Genomic DNA, 15,955 nt, shown 5'->3' with positions numbered 1-15,955 from the left:
GATAAGATGTTTTAGTTAATTTTTCACTACTTGACATAATGTAGAGTTACTGGAAACAAGGAGTCTTCATAAAAAATATTTACAAACTTTTTGACCAAAGACAAACCTATCATGCAGTGTCCTCATAAAGGATTAACATGGAGGGTTCAGTAAAATAAGAGTAGTTGGAGATGTTTGTTAGTTTTTAAAACACAAAATGTTTTTTCACTGTTTTCACAGCTTTCCACTGTTAACTCCTGTCCTTATTTCTATTGATAATACACGGTGAGTTAGATAATTAAGATAAAATAAACCTTTCTGCAGATACCTTGCTATTGGCATGCTGTTTTATCACAATAAAAGAAATCCTAAGTAAGACAAGCAGCAGCTTAGACAGTTATGGTCATTATTAAAAGCCTTTTGCTTTTAAGCTTATGGCAGACAAAACAGCAAAGTGAAATAGTGTCCATTTTCATCTACCTGTCTTGTTAGAAATATGTAGTTGATAAAATTAATTGAAACAAAGAAGGATTTTGTTTTACCATCACAGTTTCAGAGTAATACCCATCATATCACAGAAATATGACAGCACCAAGTTTAGGAAAGTAGGAAGATTTCATCGAAAATCAGGAAAAAGGGAGTGATAACTTCTACTGACCCAATTCTCATTTGACTCAATTGCTAAACATAATAGCAGCTATTTTGGCAGATCATCAGAACTTATCTAATGGAATGTAGGAAACACATCTCAAAATGCCCAAATATTTGTTTTTTGGTGAATGTGGTGGTTTGAATATGCTTGGTCCAGGGAGTGTACTATTAGTAGGTGTGGCATTGTTGAAGTAGGTGTAACCTTTCTGGAGGAAGTGTGTGCATTGTGGGCATGGGATTTAAGATCCCCCCCTTGTCCTAGCTACTTGAAAGTTAGTCCTCTCATAACAGCTTTCAGTTAAAGAACTGTCAGCTTCTCCTGTACTATGTGTGCCTAGACTCTTTCATTTTCCTACCTTGATGATAATGGACTGAACCCCTTAATTTGTAGGCCATTCCCAATTAAATGTTGTTTTTATAAGAATTGTCCTGATCATGGTGTCTGTTAAGAGCAGTAAAACCCTAACTAAGACAGTGACATCAACTCATATCAAGCTTATAGTACAAATCACAGACACAACATCAATAAGTGTCTTTTGCGCAGACATGAATCTCAAGGGCAGTGTCAGTCTATAGTCCTGACATGTCCTCCTTAAACATTTTCCCAGTGACCTAACTTACATCTTCTTTGTCTTTTGTTTTAAAACTCTCTACTGATCTTAAACATTTTATAGTGTTAGGACATATCTTTAGAAAGAATGAACTTTGTAGGTCATGTCAAATAGGAAACATGGGGTAACACAGGAAAACCTCAATTTTAAAACATAAAATTTAATTAATAAATATGTTATATTGTGAAACACATCATTTAAGTTGGCTTAAATAAATAGCTAAGCATTTTATATTTTGTATTAAATTGTTTTTTCTAGATTCCTCAGTCTGTCTGCAATGAGAACTGCAGTCCTGGATCCAAGAAAGTCATCCTGGAGGGCAGGGCTTCCTGTTGCTTTGACTGCACACCTTGCCCAGAAAATGAGATTTCCAATATGACAGGTGAATGAAAAAAATTTTTAAGAAACCAGAAATAGCTAATCTAAAAAGATAAAAGGATGCATATGAACCTCATAGACAGTTCTTTACTTCAATTTAGTGATTTAAATCTTTCAGCTAGCCGGGCGGTGGTGGCACACACCTTTAATCCCAGCACTTGGGAGGCAGAGGCAGGTGGATTTCTGAGTTCAAGGCCAGCCTGGTCTACAGAGTGAGTTCCAGGACAGCCAGAACTACACAGAGAAACTCTGTCTCGAAAAACAAAACAAAACAAAATCTTTCAGCTATACTTTCTCTTAAAATAACACATACAATTCATTCAAATTTTTGATCCATTGAGGGCCTTGTTGCCTCCTAAATCCACTTTCACAGAGGAGAGATGAAAATTCCATTTTAGCATAGAATTTAATTGACAATATACCAAATATAATGTCTTCATAATTTTGAAACAATATTTCAATCACAGTTATCATTCTGGGTGATTTCAGCCTCACTACCATAATTCCATCACAACTTTGATTCACTCAGGTGGCCAGGAAAGTTTTTCCTCCCAGGGGATTGATTGTGTTTTGTTTGTTTTTAATTTTATTGTATAAGTACACTTCTAAATTAACTTACTTACAAGATTTTACTGTCAGGTCACCTCCACAACAATGTAAACATGAAACAATAGGTTATACAATGAACTTAAGGTTTTGTGAACAATCTGTAAAACAAAGGCACTAATAAACTTATGGGATATAATTGGAACCAGTATCCAAATTTTGAATAGTATTTAATGAACTTACTCACATTCTTCCATCAACCATTAATGGTTTAGAAATTTAGTATTTATATATCTACTAATGAAATTGAACGTATAATTATATAATATCTGAAATTTTTATCATAACTGAAGCAAAGTTGGTTCTGTTTTAAAGTTTAAAATATATGACATTACTCATTAAATCAATGACCAAATTCCAATAGTGTATTAACAATCTCATTAGAACTATTGGAAACAAAATCATAATGTGGCTCAAAGTCATTTTACTGCTTTTGAAGTGAGAAACCATCCCTGGTTGCTAAAGTGAATATGCCAAGCTCTGCTGCTCACACCAGTGACCACATGCTAGAACATTGACAGCAATGATAATGAGTTCCATGCAAATGTGGGCAAAATTAAAAACCTGTGTCAAAATAAGTTCAAGAAACATAAGGAAGTCACAAGGTAATTACAATCGGAGGTTGTACACTAATCACTGTGTCACTCTATGTTGAATAGGAAAGGAACCTAGAGATGACAAGTTATTATTAGTCAGTGTTTTGCATGATATACTTTTCACTTTCCATATATACCTAGCATTAAAACTATCTCATGGCCCCATCTACTGCGAGAATGAAGACCATTCTCAGCAGTCATTCTGTTGACATTCCAGAAAATGTCGACATCACTCTGAAGGGGCACACAGTCATTGTGAAGGGCCCCAGGGGAACTCTGTGGAGAGACTTCAGTCACATCAATGTAGAGCTGAGTCTTCTTGGAAAGAAAAAGAAAAAGCTCCGGGTTGACAAATGGCGGGGTGACATAAAGGAACTGGCCACTGTCAGAACCATCTGCAGTCATGTTCAGAACATGATCAAGGGGGTTACACTGGCTTCCGTTACAAGATGAGGTCAGTGTACGCTCACTTCCCCATCAACGTCGTTATTCAGGAGAATGGGTCTTTGGTTGAAATCCAAAATTTCTTGGGTGAAAAATACATCCGCAGGGTTCGGATGAGGACAGGTGTTGCTTGTTCTGTCTCTCAAGCCCAGAAGGATGAATTAATCCTTGAAGGAAATGATATTGAACTTGTTTCAAATTCAGCGGCTCTGATTCAGCAAGCTACAACAGTTAAAAACAAAGATATCAGAAAGTTTTTGGATGGCGTCTATGTGTCTGAGAAGGGAACTGTGCAGCAGGCTGATGAGTGAGGCCTCAGATTCCTATCTCCAGAAACAAGATCCTGATCACAAGTAATTTGGGCTCTTTGAGGACAATAAAGGACTTATATATTGAAAAAAATAAAACTATCTCATTTCTGAAACATACGTGATACCTTAATTTTTTATCTAGTAATTTTTGTTATTTTACTATTAAACAAAGTAGTTGATATTGTTGTTCCTCCTATGAGGTTGCAAATCCCTTCAGGTCCTTCAGTCCTCTCTCTAACTTCTCCATTGAGGACCCCATGCTCAGTCCAATGGTTGGCTGCAAGCATCTGCTTCTGTATTTGTCAGGTTCTGGCAGAGCCTCTTAGAAGACAGCTATTATCAGGCTCCTGTCAGCATGCACTTCTTGACATCCACAATAGTGTCTGGGTTTGGTAACTGTATATGGGATGGATTCCCAGGTGAGGCAGTCTCTGAATGGCTTTTTCTTTAGTCTCTGCTCCACACTTTGTCTCCATATTTTCCTCCATGAGTATTTTGTTCCCCTTCTGAAAAGGACCAAAGCATCCACAGTTTGGTCTTCTTTCTTCTTGAGCTTCATGTGGTTTTTGAATTGTACCTTGGGTAGTCCCAGCTTTTGGGCTAATATCCAATTATCAGTGAGTGCATATTATGCGTGTTCTTTTGTGATTGCGATACCTCACTCAGGATAATGTTTTCTAGTTCCATCCATTTGCCTAAGAATTTCATGAAGTCGTTGTTTTTAATAGTTGAGTAGTACTCCATTGTGTAAATGTAAGACATTTTCTGTATCCATTCCTCTGTTGAAAGACATCTGGGTTCTTTCCAGCTTCTGTCTATTATAAATATTTAATATCTTAAAAAATAAAAGTGTAAAGACAGGTACAGATATATTGAACATTCAAAACTTAAAGAAATTACTGATCAAACATAGTAGAAATAGTAAACCTTTATCTCAAAACAAATCTTAAATCCTATACAAAGTAATTTTTGTGCCTTACAGGTCAATTGCTGCTAATGAATGGATCAACAATCTTTATATAGTATATACATTAGTAGTAAAATATAACAGCAAAAAATAATAAGATGTGCTGGGGAGTGATGGTGCACACCTTTAATCCAAGCACTTGGGAGGCAGAGGCAGGCAGATTTCTGAGTTCAAGGCCAGCCTGGACTACAGAGTGAGTTCCAGGACAGCCAGGACTACACAGAGAAACCCTGTCTCGAAAAACCAAAAAGAAAAAAAGAAAAAAAAGAAAAAAAATACTAAGATGAAACAGAATTGGGCGACATGAATATGTGACATTAACATAAAAAGACATGTTGAGAAAATGTAATATATTTTGACAGGAGAGTGTAATAGGAAGATACATACAAATAAAGGAGATTTTTAAAAGAGTTACTGTATAGTCTTCCTATGTGTTTTATGAAAAATATAAAACTAAACTAGGGTTTTTTGAAATACAACATTTACAAAAACTATTGAAAATTACATCCTGAGTTTAATGTGATATTAAATTACATTAGGAGCATATATATACTTTTTTTACCTGTGAGTTTAATCCATAAGGGTGAATCATTAAATCTGTTCTCAAAAGAACAAAGAAAACCTAATCTGAACTACTAAGTGGATATTTTCTTGAAAAATATTTCTCTATTGAGATTTTCCAAAATTTAATAGTTTAATAGCCCTGGAATTGTCTCAATATGTACAGGGACTTAATTCCCAGTACTGTGACCTGAATTTGACCCTAGAACCAAGAAGTAGACAAAGGCATTATAGATTGTTGGATTTCTCTAGTATCAACACATGGACACTAGCATATATAATATACCCTTGTCACTAACTATGAAGGGAGGTGGGGAAAGAAAAAAAAGCTTTAAACAAGAATTTAGTTATAGCCAAGAAAATTCCACATGATAATGTTCAAAGGGGAATTTATGAATAAAATATACATGTGTTTCATATATTTGAGACAATAATCATTATGTAGGAAATTCAAAAGGCAACATTTTTCTTAGGATTGAATTCAAAGTATCTATTGGAAGTTAAGAATTGAGAATTTTGCAATTCATTTTGGTATTCTTAGGATTAAAATGTATATTTCAACAATATTACAAAATATAAATAAAACATTTTGGTAAAAAGAGAAATAATTAGAATAATTCAACATACAACTAAATCAAATGTGTTAAAGGATGGTATCTTGGGTGTATTCCTTACCCATTTGACATAAGGTAGATTTATGTGAAAAGACAAAAATCACAATTAAAATAACCCCTCAATGACAGGCCTGCTGGAGCTCCACATGGTCATGTTTTTGATTAGTGATTGTTGTGGGATGGCCTATCACACTGTGGTGGGACCAACTCTAAGAAGGTGACCTGAGCTATATAACAAAGGATCCTGAAAAAGACAATATAGACAAATTAGAAAACACCACACCACCATGGACTCAGCCTTGGTTCTTACCTCCATATCATGCCTTGAGATACTGCCTGTTTTACCTTAGTGATATATTTATAAACTGTTATGTGAAAAAGAACCTTTCCTACATAATTTGCTTTTGCTCATGTAATGTAATGGAAGAAATAAAAGATTTAACTTGGGTGATTATTCACCTTAGAATTCTCATTTATTTATGCCTATGTGACAAGGTAACATGGTTTTAATAATAATCTAATGAGTCATTAATGTAAAATGTATTAGGCTTAAGGAAAAACTAGATATAAATTCATGACCAACTGCATTTCTACCAGGTATGGATCAGTGTGAAAAGTGTCCAGAAACTCATTATGCAAATGCAGAGAAGAGACACTGCCTCCAGAAAACTGTGACCTTTCTGTCCTATGATGATCCCTGGGGTAAGGGACTCACACTTGTATCCCTGGGATTCTCTGCACTCACAGTTCTTGTTATTGGCATCTTTGTAAAGCACAGAGACACTCCAATAGTCAAGGCCAATAACAGATCTCTCAGTTACACCCTGCTCATCACTCTAACCTTCTGTTTCCTCTGTCCCTTGCTCTACATTGGCCTTCCAAACACTGCTACATGTATCCTGCAGCACAACTTATTTGGACTTCTGTTTACTGTGGCTCTGTCCACTGTGCTGGCCAAAACCATCACTGTAGTTTTGGCCTTCAAGATTACTGCTCCAGGGAAAAAGACGAAATGGTTGCTGATATCAAAAGCCCCTAATTTCATCATTTCAGTTTGCACCCTGATACAAGTACTTCTTTCTGGGATATGGCTGGTAACATCACCTCCATTTATTGACATAGATGCTCATTCTGAACATGGACACATAAGTATTCGATGTAACAAGGGCTCAGCTGTTGCCTTCTATTGCACCTTGGCCTACCTCGGAGTCATGGCATTTGGTAGTTACCTTATGGCTTTTTTGTCTAGGAATCTACCTGACACATTTAATGAAGCTAAATTCCTGGCTTTCAGCATGCTGGTGTTCTGCACTGTCTGGGTCACATTCCTCCCTGTCTACCACAGCACCACAGGGAAGGTCATGGTGGCTATGGAAGTCTTCTCTATCTTGGCTTCCAGTGCTGGCATTCTAAGCCTAATCTTTGCCCCTAAGTGCTATATTATTTGGTTCAAGTCACATAGGAACACTGTTCATCACATCAGGGACAAAAGTCATGATAAGAGCAAAATTTACTTAAAATATAGTTCACACAATTCTACAAACTAAACTGAAATGTGCTAATTCTCTACCATTCTAACATTCAGGTATAAGCTTATAACATGGTGTTCCTAAGATGACTCTGTGCACAGATTCGTCCCACCAATCCTCATTCTGAGCTTGATTCCTTGAAATGATTTGGTGAAGTAACAACCAAATTTTCATAATTTGAACTAGAAGTTGTCCACTGCCCAAAATTTAAAAAAAAACCTGTGTAATAAATCTTCTTGAAAATATTATAGTTTGAGATATGATTGCATATCTTATTGTTTACACTAACTTAGGACATTATTCTTTTCCTTTTGAGATCTGTTACATTTTGGAACCATGACTCTAGACACAACAATGTATGATGATTCTTAGGTTTTTCCTCTTCCTTTTTATTTTCTTATTCTTTTGTTAAAAACTTGGACCACAGATGTTTTTCATTACAGTTCTTTTCTCATTCTCCCAGTGCTTCCCACGCAACGTGTATCTGAAGGTGCTGATTTCTGATCCTTTCAAATGTGATAAATTGCAGTGTGATTGATTTTAGAAACTGTATGTGGATTACAGTTCAAGGGTTGCATTATTGGCCTTTAATACGAAGATTGTGCTCTAGTGTTACTCTTCATATGCAGCACATAGGATTTTTACCTCTGAAAACTCTTCAGAGTTCACAGACTGCTTGTCTAAATCCCACAAACATCTTTGATTCAACATCACATAAATGGTGTATGGTGACTACATCAGCGGTTCTGCACCTCACTATTGCTGTGATCCTTTAACACAGTTCCTCATGTTGTGATGAACCACAACCCTAATATTATTTTCATTGCTAATTCTTACTTTTAAGTTAGCTACTTTCATGAATGATATAATAATCTGATAGTCCGTTGGTCTTAGGTGACCCTTGGTAACATCTCCTATGACACTAAAGGGATCACCACACACAGGTTGAGTATCTATGCTCTAAATATATTGGCAGAACATTCAGAACTTCAAAAGCATACTCAGTTCCAAACAAACTGAAACGTCTTACACTCAACCCTCTTTTGTCCTTGACTTCCTTTCCTCTCTGCCTCCTCTCCTCTTTTACCTATTCTTCTTGTAGAATATTCATTGAAGCCATGATTCTCTACTGCCCCCCCCCATAAATGCTAGGTGTCTAGTTACTCGTCACTAGTTTTGACAATCTCCATCTTTTAAGGGACTATTTCATTCTGTTCATACTGAGGGGTCTTACTGTATAATTTTCATGGACTTATTTATTTACTCTCCACTGATTCTAATTAAGGATTTATCCATAATTCTCTATTATACTTATCTAATTTGTGCAATTTTCTCCCTTTTATTAAAATATATTTTTTCTAAACTAAATATCCTTATTAAAGCTTCACCACTCTCTACTCATCCCAGTCACTCCCATCCCTTCCTCCATTCTGGTTTTACTCCAAATATTTCTCTCATTAGAACAAAGCGGATATCTAAGACTGACCACCTCATGTAGACAGCCAGGATTAACAGTGGAGGACTAAGGACACTAACATATCCTGAAAACATTCGACTCAAAATTTGCACTGCCTAGGAGCAAAGACTGAGGGAATGCTCAACTATTGACTGGGCATAAACTGAAATACATTCCATATGCAAGAATCAATCCCTGGCACTATTAATGGTACTCTGTTATGCTTAAAGGCTAATTTAACTGTGCTCTGAGTGTCTCCACCCAGCACCTAACCAAAACAAATGCAGAGATTCACAGTCAAACATTAGATAGAGTGAGGAGAGTCTTGTGGAGCAGCTGCAGAAATGATTGAGGGACATAAAAGGAGATAAAGACACCAAAAGAAGACCAACAGAGCTAGCTAGCCTGGATCCCTGGAGCCTTCAAGGGAATGAACAATCAATGAAAGAGGAGCAAGGCTGGGCCTCAGCCCCTGCACAAATGTAGATGTGCAGCTCGGTCTTATGTGGAATCCTAAACAATTAGAGTGGAGCCTTACTCTGACTGTTTCCTGCCCGTGGATCATGCTCCCCCAACTGGGCTGCCTTGTCTGGCTTTAGTGGGAGAGTATGTGCCTAGTTATGCAATGACTTCAAATGCAATAGTGGGTTGGTACTCAGTGGAAAAATCCCTCTTCTTAGAGGTAAAAAGGAGGTGAAAAGGGAGGAGGGCCTGTGTGAAGGGATCTAGGAAGAGAGGGCAGGCTGTAATCTGGATGTAAAGTGAATAGATTAATAAATTAATAGAAGAAAATGTATATTAACCACTACTTACAGCATTGTAGTTTATAATTGATATTGAACCATTTTTTTTCTCAAAGCGTATTTCAATTTTGACACCTATTTTAACACAGGAAATACAAGAGAACACAAAATTATAGTTATGACTTATATGCTTAATTTCATCTGGTAAAGTTGATCTTTTTTTCAATATACTAGAAAAAAACAACAGATCATTGCTGATATGGGCTGCAATATACTTTCATATTAAGAAATATAGGTATATATAGGGCAGAATTTGTGCAGTATGATGACAAATAGATACCCAAAGGAATAAGCCCTTGAATAAATGCAGAATATAACATACAATACAAGCAGAGAAAATTTTCTACTTTTGGCAGTTGTGAATAACAGGCTTTTTCATTTATATGAGCATCTATAATATATTTGTAACTGAATGAACACATAATGGGAGCACTTTGCTTACTGGCAAACACTTTAAAACACTTTTCTGAATGGATCTGAACATAAAAGAAAGTAGGAGTGAGACTAATTGAAAGGTAACATCACGTGTTGAATGCATGATTAACTTTTGTTTCAACTTTTGTTCAATGTTATCTACTAACATTGATGGTCCATTGTGGTCCCAGATCACATAAATTAGAACTTGAGGCAAATTTCTTTCCCACTCTTTTTCATTTCTTCAATTCTCTGTCCTCACAACAATTGCATTGTATTTGCTCAAGAAACCACATAAATTGAGTATCACTTGGTATAATGTGCTCCTGATTTAATCTTTGTCTTTTCAGAGATGGATTAACATTACTGATACTCTGAAGGAATATCCTTTCATTTTATTTTTTTGCTTCAATTTATTTATTTATTTATTTACATCCCAAATGCTGTCTCCCCCATCCTGATACACCCCTCACAGAATCTCTCCCCTCATTCTCATGTACCCATGTACTCATCCTCAGTTGAAAATTCTTTGTTTAGCTCTGTGTCTCATTTTTAATAGGGTTATTTGATTTTCTGGAGTCTAACTTCTTAAGTTCTTTGTATATATTGGATATTAGCCCTCTATTGAATGTAAAATTGGTAAAGACCTTTTCCCAGTCTGTTGGTTACGTTTTGTCTGGTTGACAGTGTCCTTTGCCTTATAGAAGCTTTGCAATTTTATGAGGTCCCAATTGTTGATCTTAGCATAAGCCATTGGTGTTCTGTTCAGGAAAATTTCCCCTGTGCTCATGTGTTCAAGGCTCTTCCCCACTTTTTCTTCTATTAGTTTCAGTGTAACTGGTTTTATGTGAAGGTCCTTGATCCACTTGAACTTGAACTTTGTACAAGAAGACAAGAATGGATCAATTTTCATTCTTCTACATGCTGACCTCCAGTTGAACCAGCAACATTTGTTGAAAATGCTGTCTTTTTTCCACTAGATTGTTTTAGCTCCTTTGTCAAAGATCAAGTGACCATAGGTGTCTGGGTTCATTTCTTGGTCTTCAGTTCTATTCCATTGATCTTCCTGCTTGTCTCTGTACCAATACCATGCAGGTTTTATCACTATTGCTCTGTAGTACAGCTTGAGGTCAGGGATGGTGACTCCCCCAAAAGTTCTTTTATTGTTGAGAATAGTTCTCCCTATCCTGGTTTATGCTCTAATATCAAGAATTGACGAATGGACTCCTGGCTCAGAACACTGGTTCCTTCCAGTCTGGGACCTAGCATTGAGCAGATCCTGGGCAGCTGCTCTGCACCCAACCTCACAAAACCTAGAGGAAGTAGGTCTCCCAGAAGCTCTAACCCAGGCAGCATCTTAGATAAGGAGACAGAAACACCTGCTCCAAACAGGGAGTAACTGGGACCCACTAGGACCCAGAAATTTACTCCTGGACTGGAGCACTGGTTCCTTCTGGTCAGGGCCCAAGCACTGAACAGATGTTGGACCCCAGCTCTAACACTAGTATAAACACCCATCCCACACAGCTCTGAAACAACCAAGATAATAAAAAATAAAGACAGGCTCCAGTAAGAGACAGGGCGGGTAGCACTAAGGTGATCCAGATGGTGAAAGGCAAGTGCAAGAACATAAGCATCAGCAACCCAGGGTACTTGGCATCCTTAGAACCTAGTTCTCCCACACTAGGAAGTCCAGAATTCCCCATATCACTAGGAAAGCAAGATTCAGGTTTAAAATCACTTCTAATGATGATGATAGAGGACTTTAAGAAGGACATAAATAACACTCTCAAAGAATTTGAGAACACAGGTAAACAGGTAGAAGCCCTTAAAGAGGAAACACAAAAATCCCTTAAACAAACAGGTGAAGGAATAGAACCAATCCATCCAGGACATAAAAATGGAAGTAGAAACAGTAAACAAATTACAAAGGGAGACTACCCTGGAGATAGAAAACCTAGGGAAAAAATCAGGAGTCATAGATGTAAGCATCACCAACAGAATAGAAGAGATAGAAGAGAGAATCTCAGGTGCAGAAGATACCATAGAAAATATTGACACAGCTGTCAAAGAAAACGCAAAATGCAAAAAGTTCTTAACACAAAACATCCAGGACATCCAGAACACAATGAGAAGACCAAACCTAAGGATAATAGGTATAGATGAGAGTGAAGATTCCCAACTTAAAGGACCAATAAATATCTTCCAACAAAATTATAGAAGAAAACTTCCTTAACCTAATGATCAAGAAGCCAGTAATCATACAAGAAGCCTACAGAATGCCAAATAGACTAGACCAGAAAAGAAATACCTCTCATCACATAATAATCAAAACACCAAATGCACAAAACAAAGAAAGAATATTAAAAGCAGTAAGGGAAAAGGGCCAAGTAACATATAAAGGCAGACCTATAAGAATTACACCAGATTTCTCACCAGAGACTAGAAAAGCCAGAAGATCCTGGACTGACATCATACAGAACCTAAGAGAACACAAATGCCAGCTCAGGCTACTATACCCAGCAAAACTCTCAATTACCATAGATGGAGAGACCAAGAAATTCCATGACAAAACCAAATTTACACAATATCTTTTCAGAAGCCCAGCATTACAAAGGATAATAGTAGGAAAGCTCCAATTCAAGGAGGGAAATTATACCCTAGACAGAACAAGAAAGAAATCCTCTTCCAACAAATCCAAAAGAAGATAGCCACACAAAGATAATTCCACCTCTAATAATAAAAGTAACGGGAAGCAAAAATCACTGTTCCCTAATATCTCTTAACATCAATGGACTCAATTCCCCCAATAAAAAGACATAGGCTAATGGACTGGATTTGTAAACAGGACCCAGCATTTTGCTGCATACAGGAAACTCACCTCAGTGACAAAGACAGACACTACCTTAGAGTAAAAGGCTGGAAAACAATTTTTCAAGCAAATGGTCCTAAGAAACAAGCTGGAGTAGCCATTCTAAAACCCCCAGCCCGAGAACACAAAGGGAGGGCGCATGGCTCCACCTGTATAGGTAGTTGAGGGTGGCCTTATCAGGCGTCACTGGAAGTGGAGGGCCTTGGTACCCAATAGTTTGGATTCCCTAGTATTGGGGAATTTGAGAGCAGGGAGGCAGGATTAGGAGGATGGTGAGAGCACATTCTCATAGAAACTCCCAGAATTATATGGATTAGATATGATGGAGACAGGCCACCAGAAGACTAGATTCCAGAATTGAAACAAAAAAAATCTTGATACTAAAATTTGTTTTGAGAATTGTATATTGCAGAATACACAGCCTTGGTGTATCCACTCATCAAGCAAGCTGAGGATACCTGCTTGTACCTCTGCTGCCCTGGAATCTCAGGTCTCTAATCAAAATGAACCTTAATTCAGAAACGTTTGTAACTGCAATTCTGTGGACTTCTGACGTTTTGAAAACCAACTATCCATATAAGGCAATCTGGACTGTTGTCTGTTAACTCCTCTCAGCTGAGAGACCTGTCTACTCTTGACAGCTTCCTGTCTTGGATTCTAAGAAAAAATTGAGCAACTTTGGAGTTACTCCAGTTGTGGTGAGACAGCCACTAGGCAAGAATTGCCTCTTTTCATCTACAGAAAAATTACTGTCCTCAAAAGACATACTTGTGGAATAGTTGACTGAGTATATCTGCCAAGACAGAGTAATCAGCCCTTGGTAATTCTGTGTCACTAGGTCTGTCAGATGATCCTGGGCCAGAAGACTGAAGATCAAGTGCTCCAACATTTTGTAGTATAGGGACTGTCCAGGTGTTCAGTGGTCTCTATAAATTGGCTAAGTTTTAGAAGCTATGCTTTGTGCTTCTATAATTTCAGTTAATTCAGTTATTCTGGATTTCTGGGTATATGCCCAGGAGTAGTATATCTGGGTCTTCAGGTAATGCTCTGACCAATTTTCTAAGGAACAGCCAGACTGATTTCCAGAGTGGTTGTACCACAAAGAATTCTCAACTGAGGAAACTCCAATGATGCAAGAAATGTTCAACATCCTTAGTCATCAGGGAAATGCAAATCAAAGCAACCCTGTGATTCCACCTCACACCAGTAAGAGTGGCTAAGATAAAAAAAACTCAGGTGATAACAGATGCTGGCGCAGATGTGGAGAAAGAGGAACACTCCTCCATTGTTGGTGGGATTGCAAGGTGGTACAACATATAACAAGGACATATGTTCCACTATGTTCATAACAGCCTTATTTATAATAGCCAGAAGCTGGAAAGAACCCAGATGTCCTTCAACGGAGGAATGGATTCAGAAAATGTGGTACATTTACACAATGGAGTATTACTCAGGTATTAAAAACAATGAATTCATGAAATTCTTAGGCAAACAGAGGGAACTAGAAAATATCATCTGAATGAGGTAACCGAATCACAAAAGAACACTCATGGTATGCACTCATTGATAATTGGATATTAGTCCAAAAGCTCACAATACCCAAGATACAACTCACAGACCACATGAAGCTCATGAAGAAGGAAGACCAAAGTGTGGGTGCTTCAGTCCTTCTTAGAAGGAGTAACAAAGTCTCATGGGAGCAAATATGGAGACAAGGTGTGGGACAGAAACTGAAGGAGAGGTTGTATGGAGACTGTTCCACCTGGGTCTCCATCTAATGTGGAGTCACCAAAGCTAGACACTGATGCAGATGCCAGGAAGTGCATGCTGACAGGAGCCTGATACAGCTGTCTCCTTCAAGGCCTGCCAGAGCCTGACATATACACAGGCAGATGCTCACAGGTAACCTTTGAACTGATCATGGGGTCCCCAATGGGGGAGTTAGAGAAAAGACTGAAGGAGCTGAAAGGGTTTGCAGCCCCATTGGGAAGGCAACAATACCAACCAACCAGAGCTCCCAGGATCTAATCCACAAGCCTGGGAGCACATAAGGAGGGCCCCATGGCTCTAGCTATACGTGTAGGGGAGGATGGCCTTGTCGGGCATAAGTGAGAGAGGATGTCCTCGGTCCTGTGAAAGCTGAATGCCCCAGTGTGGGGGAATTCGAGGGCAGGGAGGTGGAAGTGTGCGTGGGTGGGTGGGGGCACATTCTCATAGAAGCAGGAGGAGGGGGTATATAGTACAGAGTTCCTGGAATGGGGGGGGTGTTGAAATGAGGAAAGGGGATAACATCTGAAATGTAAATAAAATATCCAATAAAAAAAAGAAACAAACATTCTCAACAAAATTCTCACTAACTAAATCATAGTATACATCAAAAACCCTATTCACCATGATCAAATAGGCTTCATTCCAGGGATTCAGAAATGGTTTAATATGTAAAAATTCATCAACATAATCCAGGATATAAACAAAGTGAAAGAAATGCATCACATGATCATCTCATTAGATGCTGAGAAATCCTTCAACAATATTTGACATCCTTTCATATTAAAGTCTTAAAATGGTCATTGATTCAAGACACTTATTTCACATAATAAAAGAAATATGTTATAATTCAAGCCAATAATAGACATCAAATTGAATGGCGCAAAACTTGAATCAAGCTGGGCGGTGGTGGCGCACACCTTTAATCCCAGAACTTGGGAGGCAGAGACAGGTGGATTTCTGAGTTCGAGCCCAGCCTAGTCTACAGAGTGAGTTCCAGGACAGCCAGGGCTACACAGAGAAACCCTGTCTTGAAAAACAAAAAACAAAACAAAACAAAAAAACAAAAAAAACCCTTTAATCAATCACACTAAAATCAGGGATAAAGCAAGGTTGTCCAATCTTTCACAATCTTTTCAACATAGTACTTGAATTTTCAGCTAAAGTAAAAATACAACAAAAAAAGATCAAGGTGATACAAATTAGAAAGGAAAAATAACCACTATTTGTAGATGATATAATGGTATATATAAGTAACTCCCAAAATTCTATCAGAGAACTGCTACATCTGACAAACAACTTCAGTAATGTGACAGGATATAAAATTTACTCAAAGAAATCAATGGTTCTTTATACAAATGGCAAACAGGCTGAGAAAGGAATTAGGGAAATAACA

General features: G+C 37.7%; 1 protein-coding gene and 1 pseudogene across 1 annotated transcript in view; both read left to right on the top strand.

Moving 5' to 3' along the window:
• The window catches only part of LOC114634913 (vomeronasal type-2 receptor 116-like), a 64,782-nt gene that overhangs the window by 28,253 nt on the left and 20,574 nt on the right, over nucleotides 1-15,955 (top strand). The window contains exons 5-6 of the mRNA XM_028783519.1: nucleotides 1,500-1,623; nucleotides 6,316-7,171. Coding sequence (XP_028639352.1) covers nucleotides 1,500-1,623; nucleotides 6,316-7,171 — 980 coding nt within the window. The remainder of the gene's footprint in view (nucleotides 1-1,499; nucleotides 1,624-6,315; nucleotides 7,172-15,955) is intronic.
• On the top strand, nucleotides 2,999-3,576 carry LOC114634929 (annotated as a pseudogene).

The sequence above is a fragment of the Grammomys surdaster genome, unplaced genomic scaffold, assembly GCF_004785775.1.
Source record: "Grammomys surdaster isolate TR1022 unplaced genomic scaffold, NIH_TR_1.0 1149, whole genome shotgun sequence".
NCBI lineage: Eukaryota > Metazoa > Chordata > Mammalia > Rodentia > Muridae > Grammomys > Grammomys surdaster.
The sequence above is the reverse complement of the archived record's forward strand: the minus strand, read 5'-3'. Positions and strand labels throughout refer to the sequence as shown.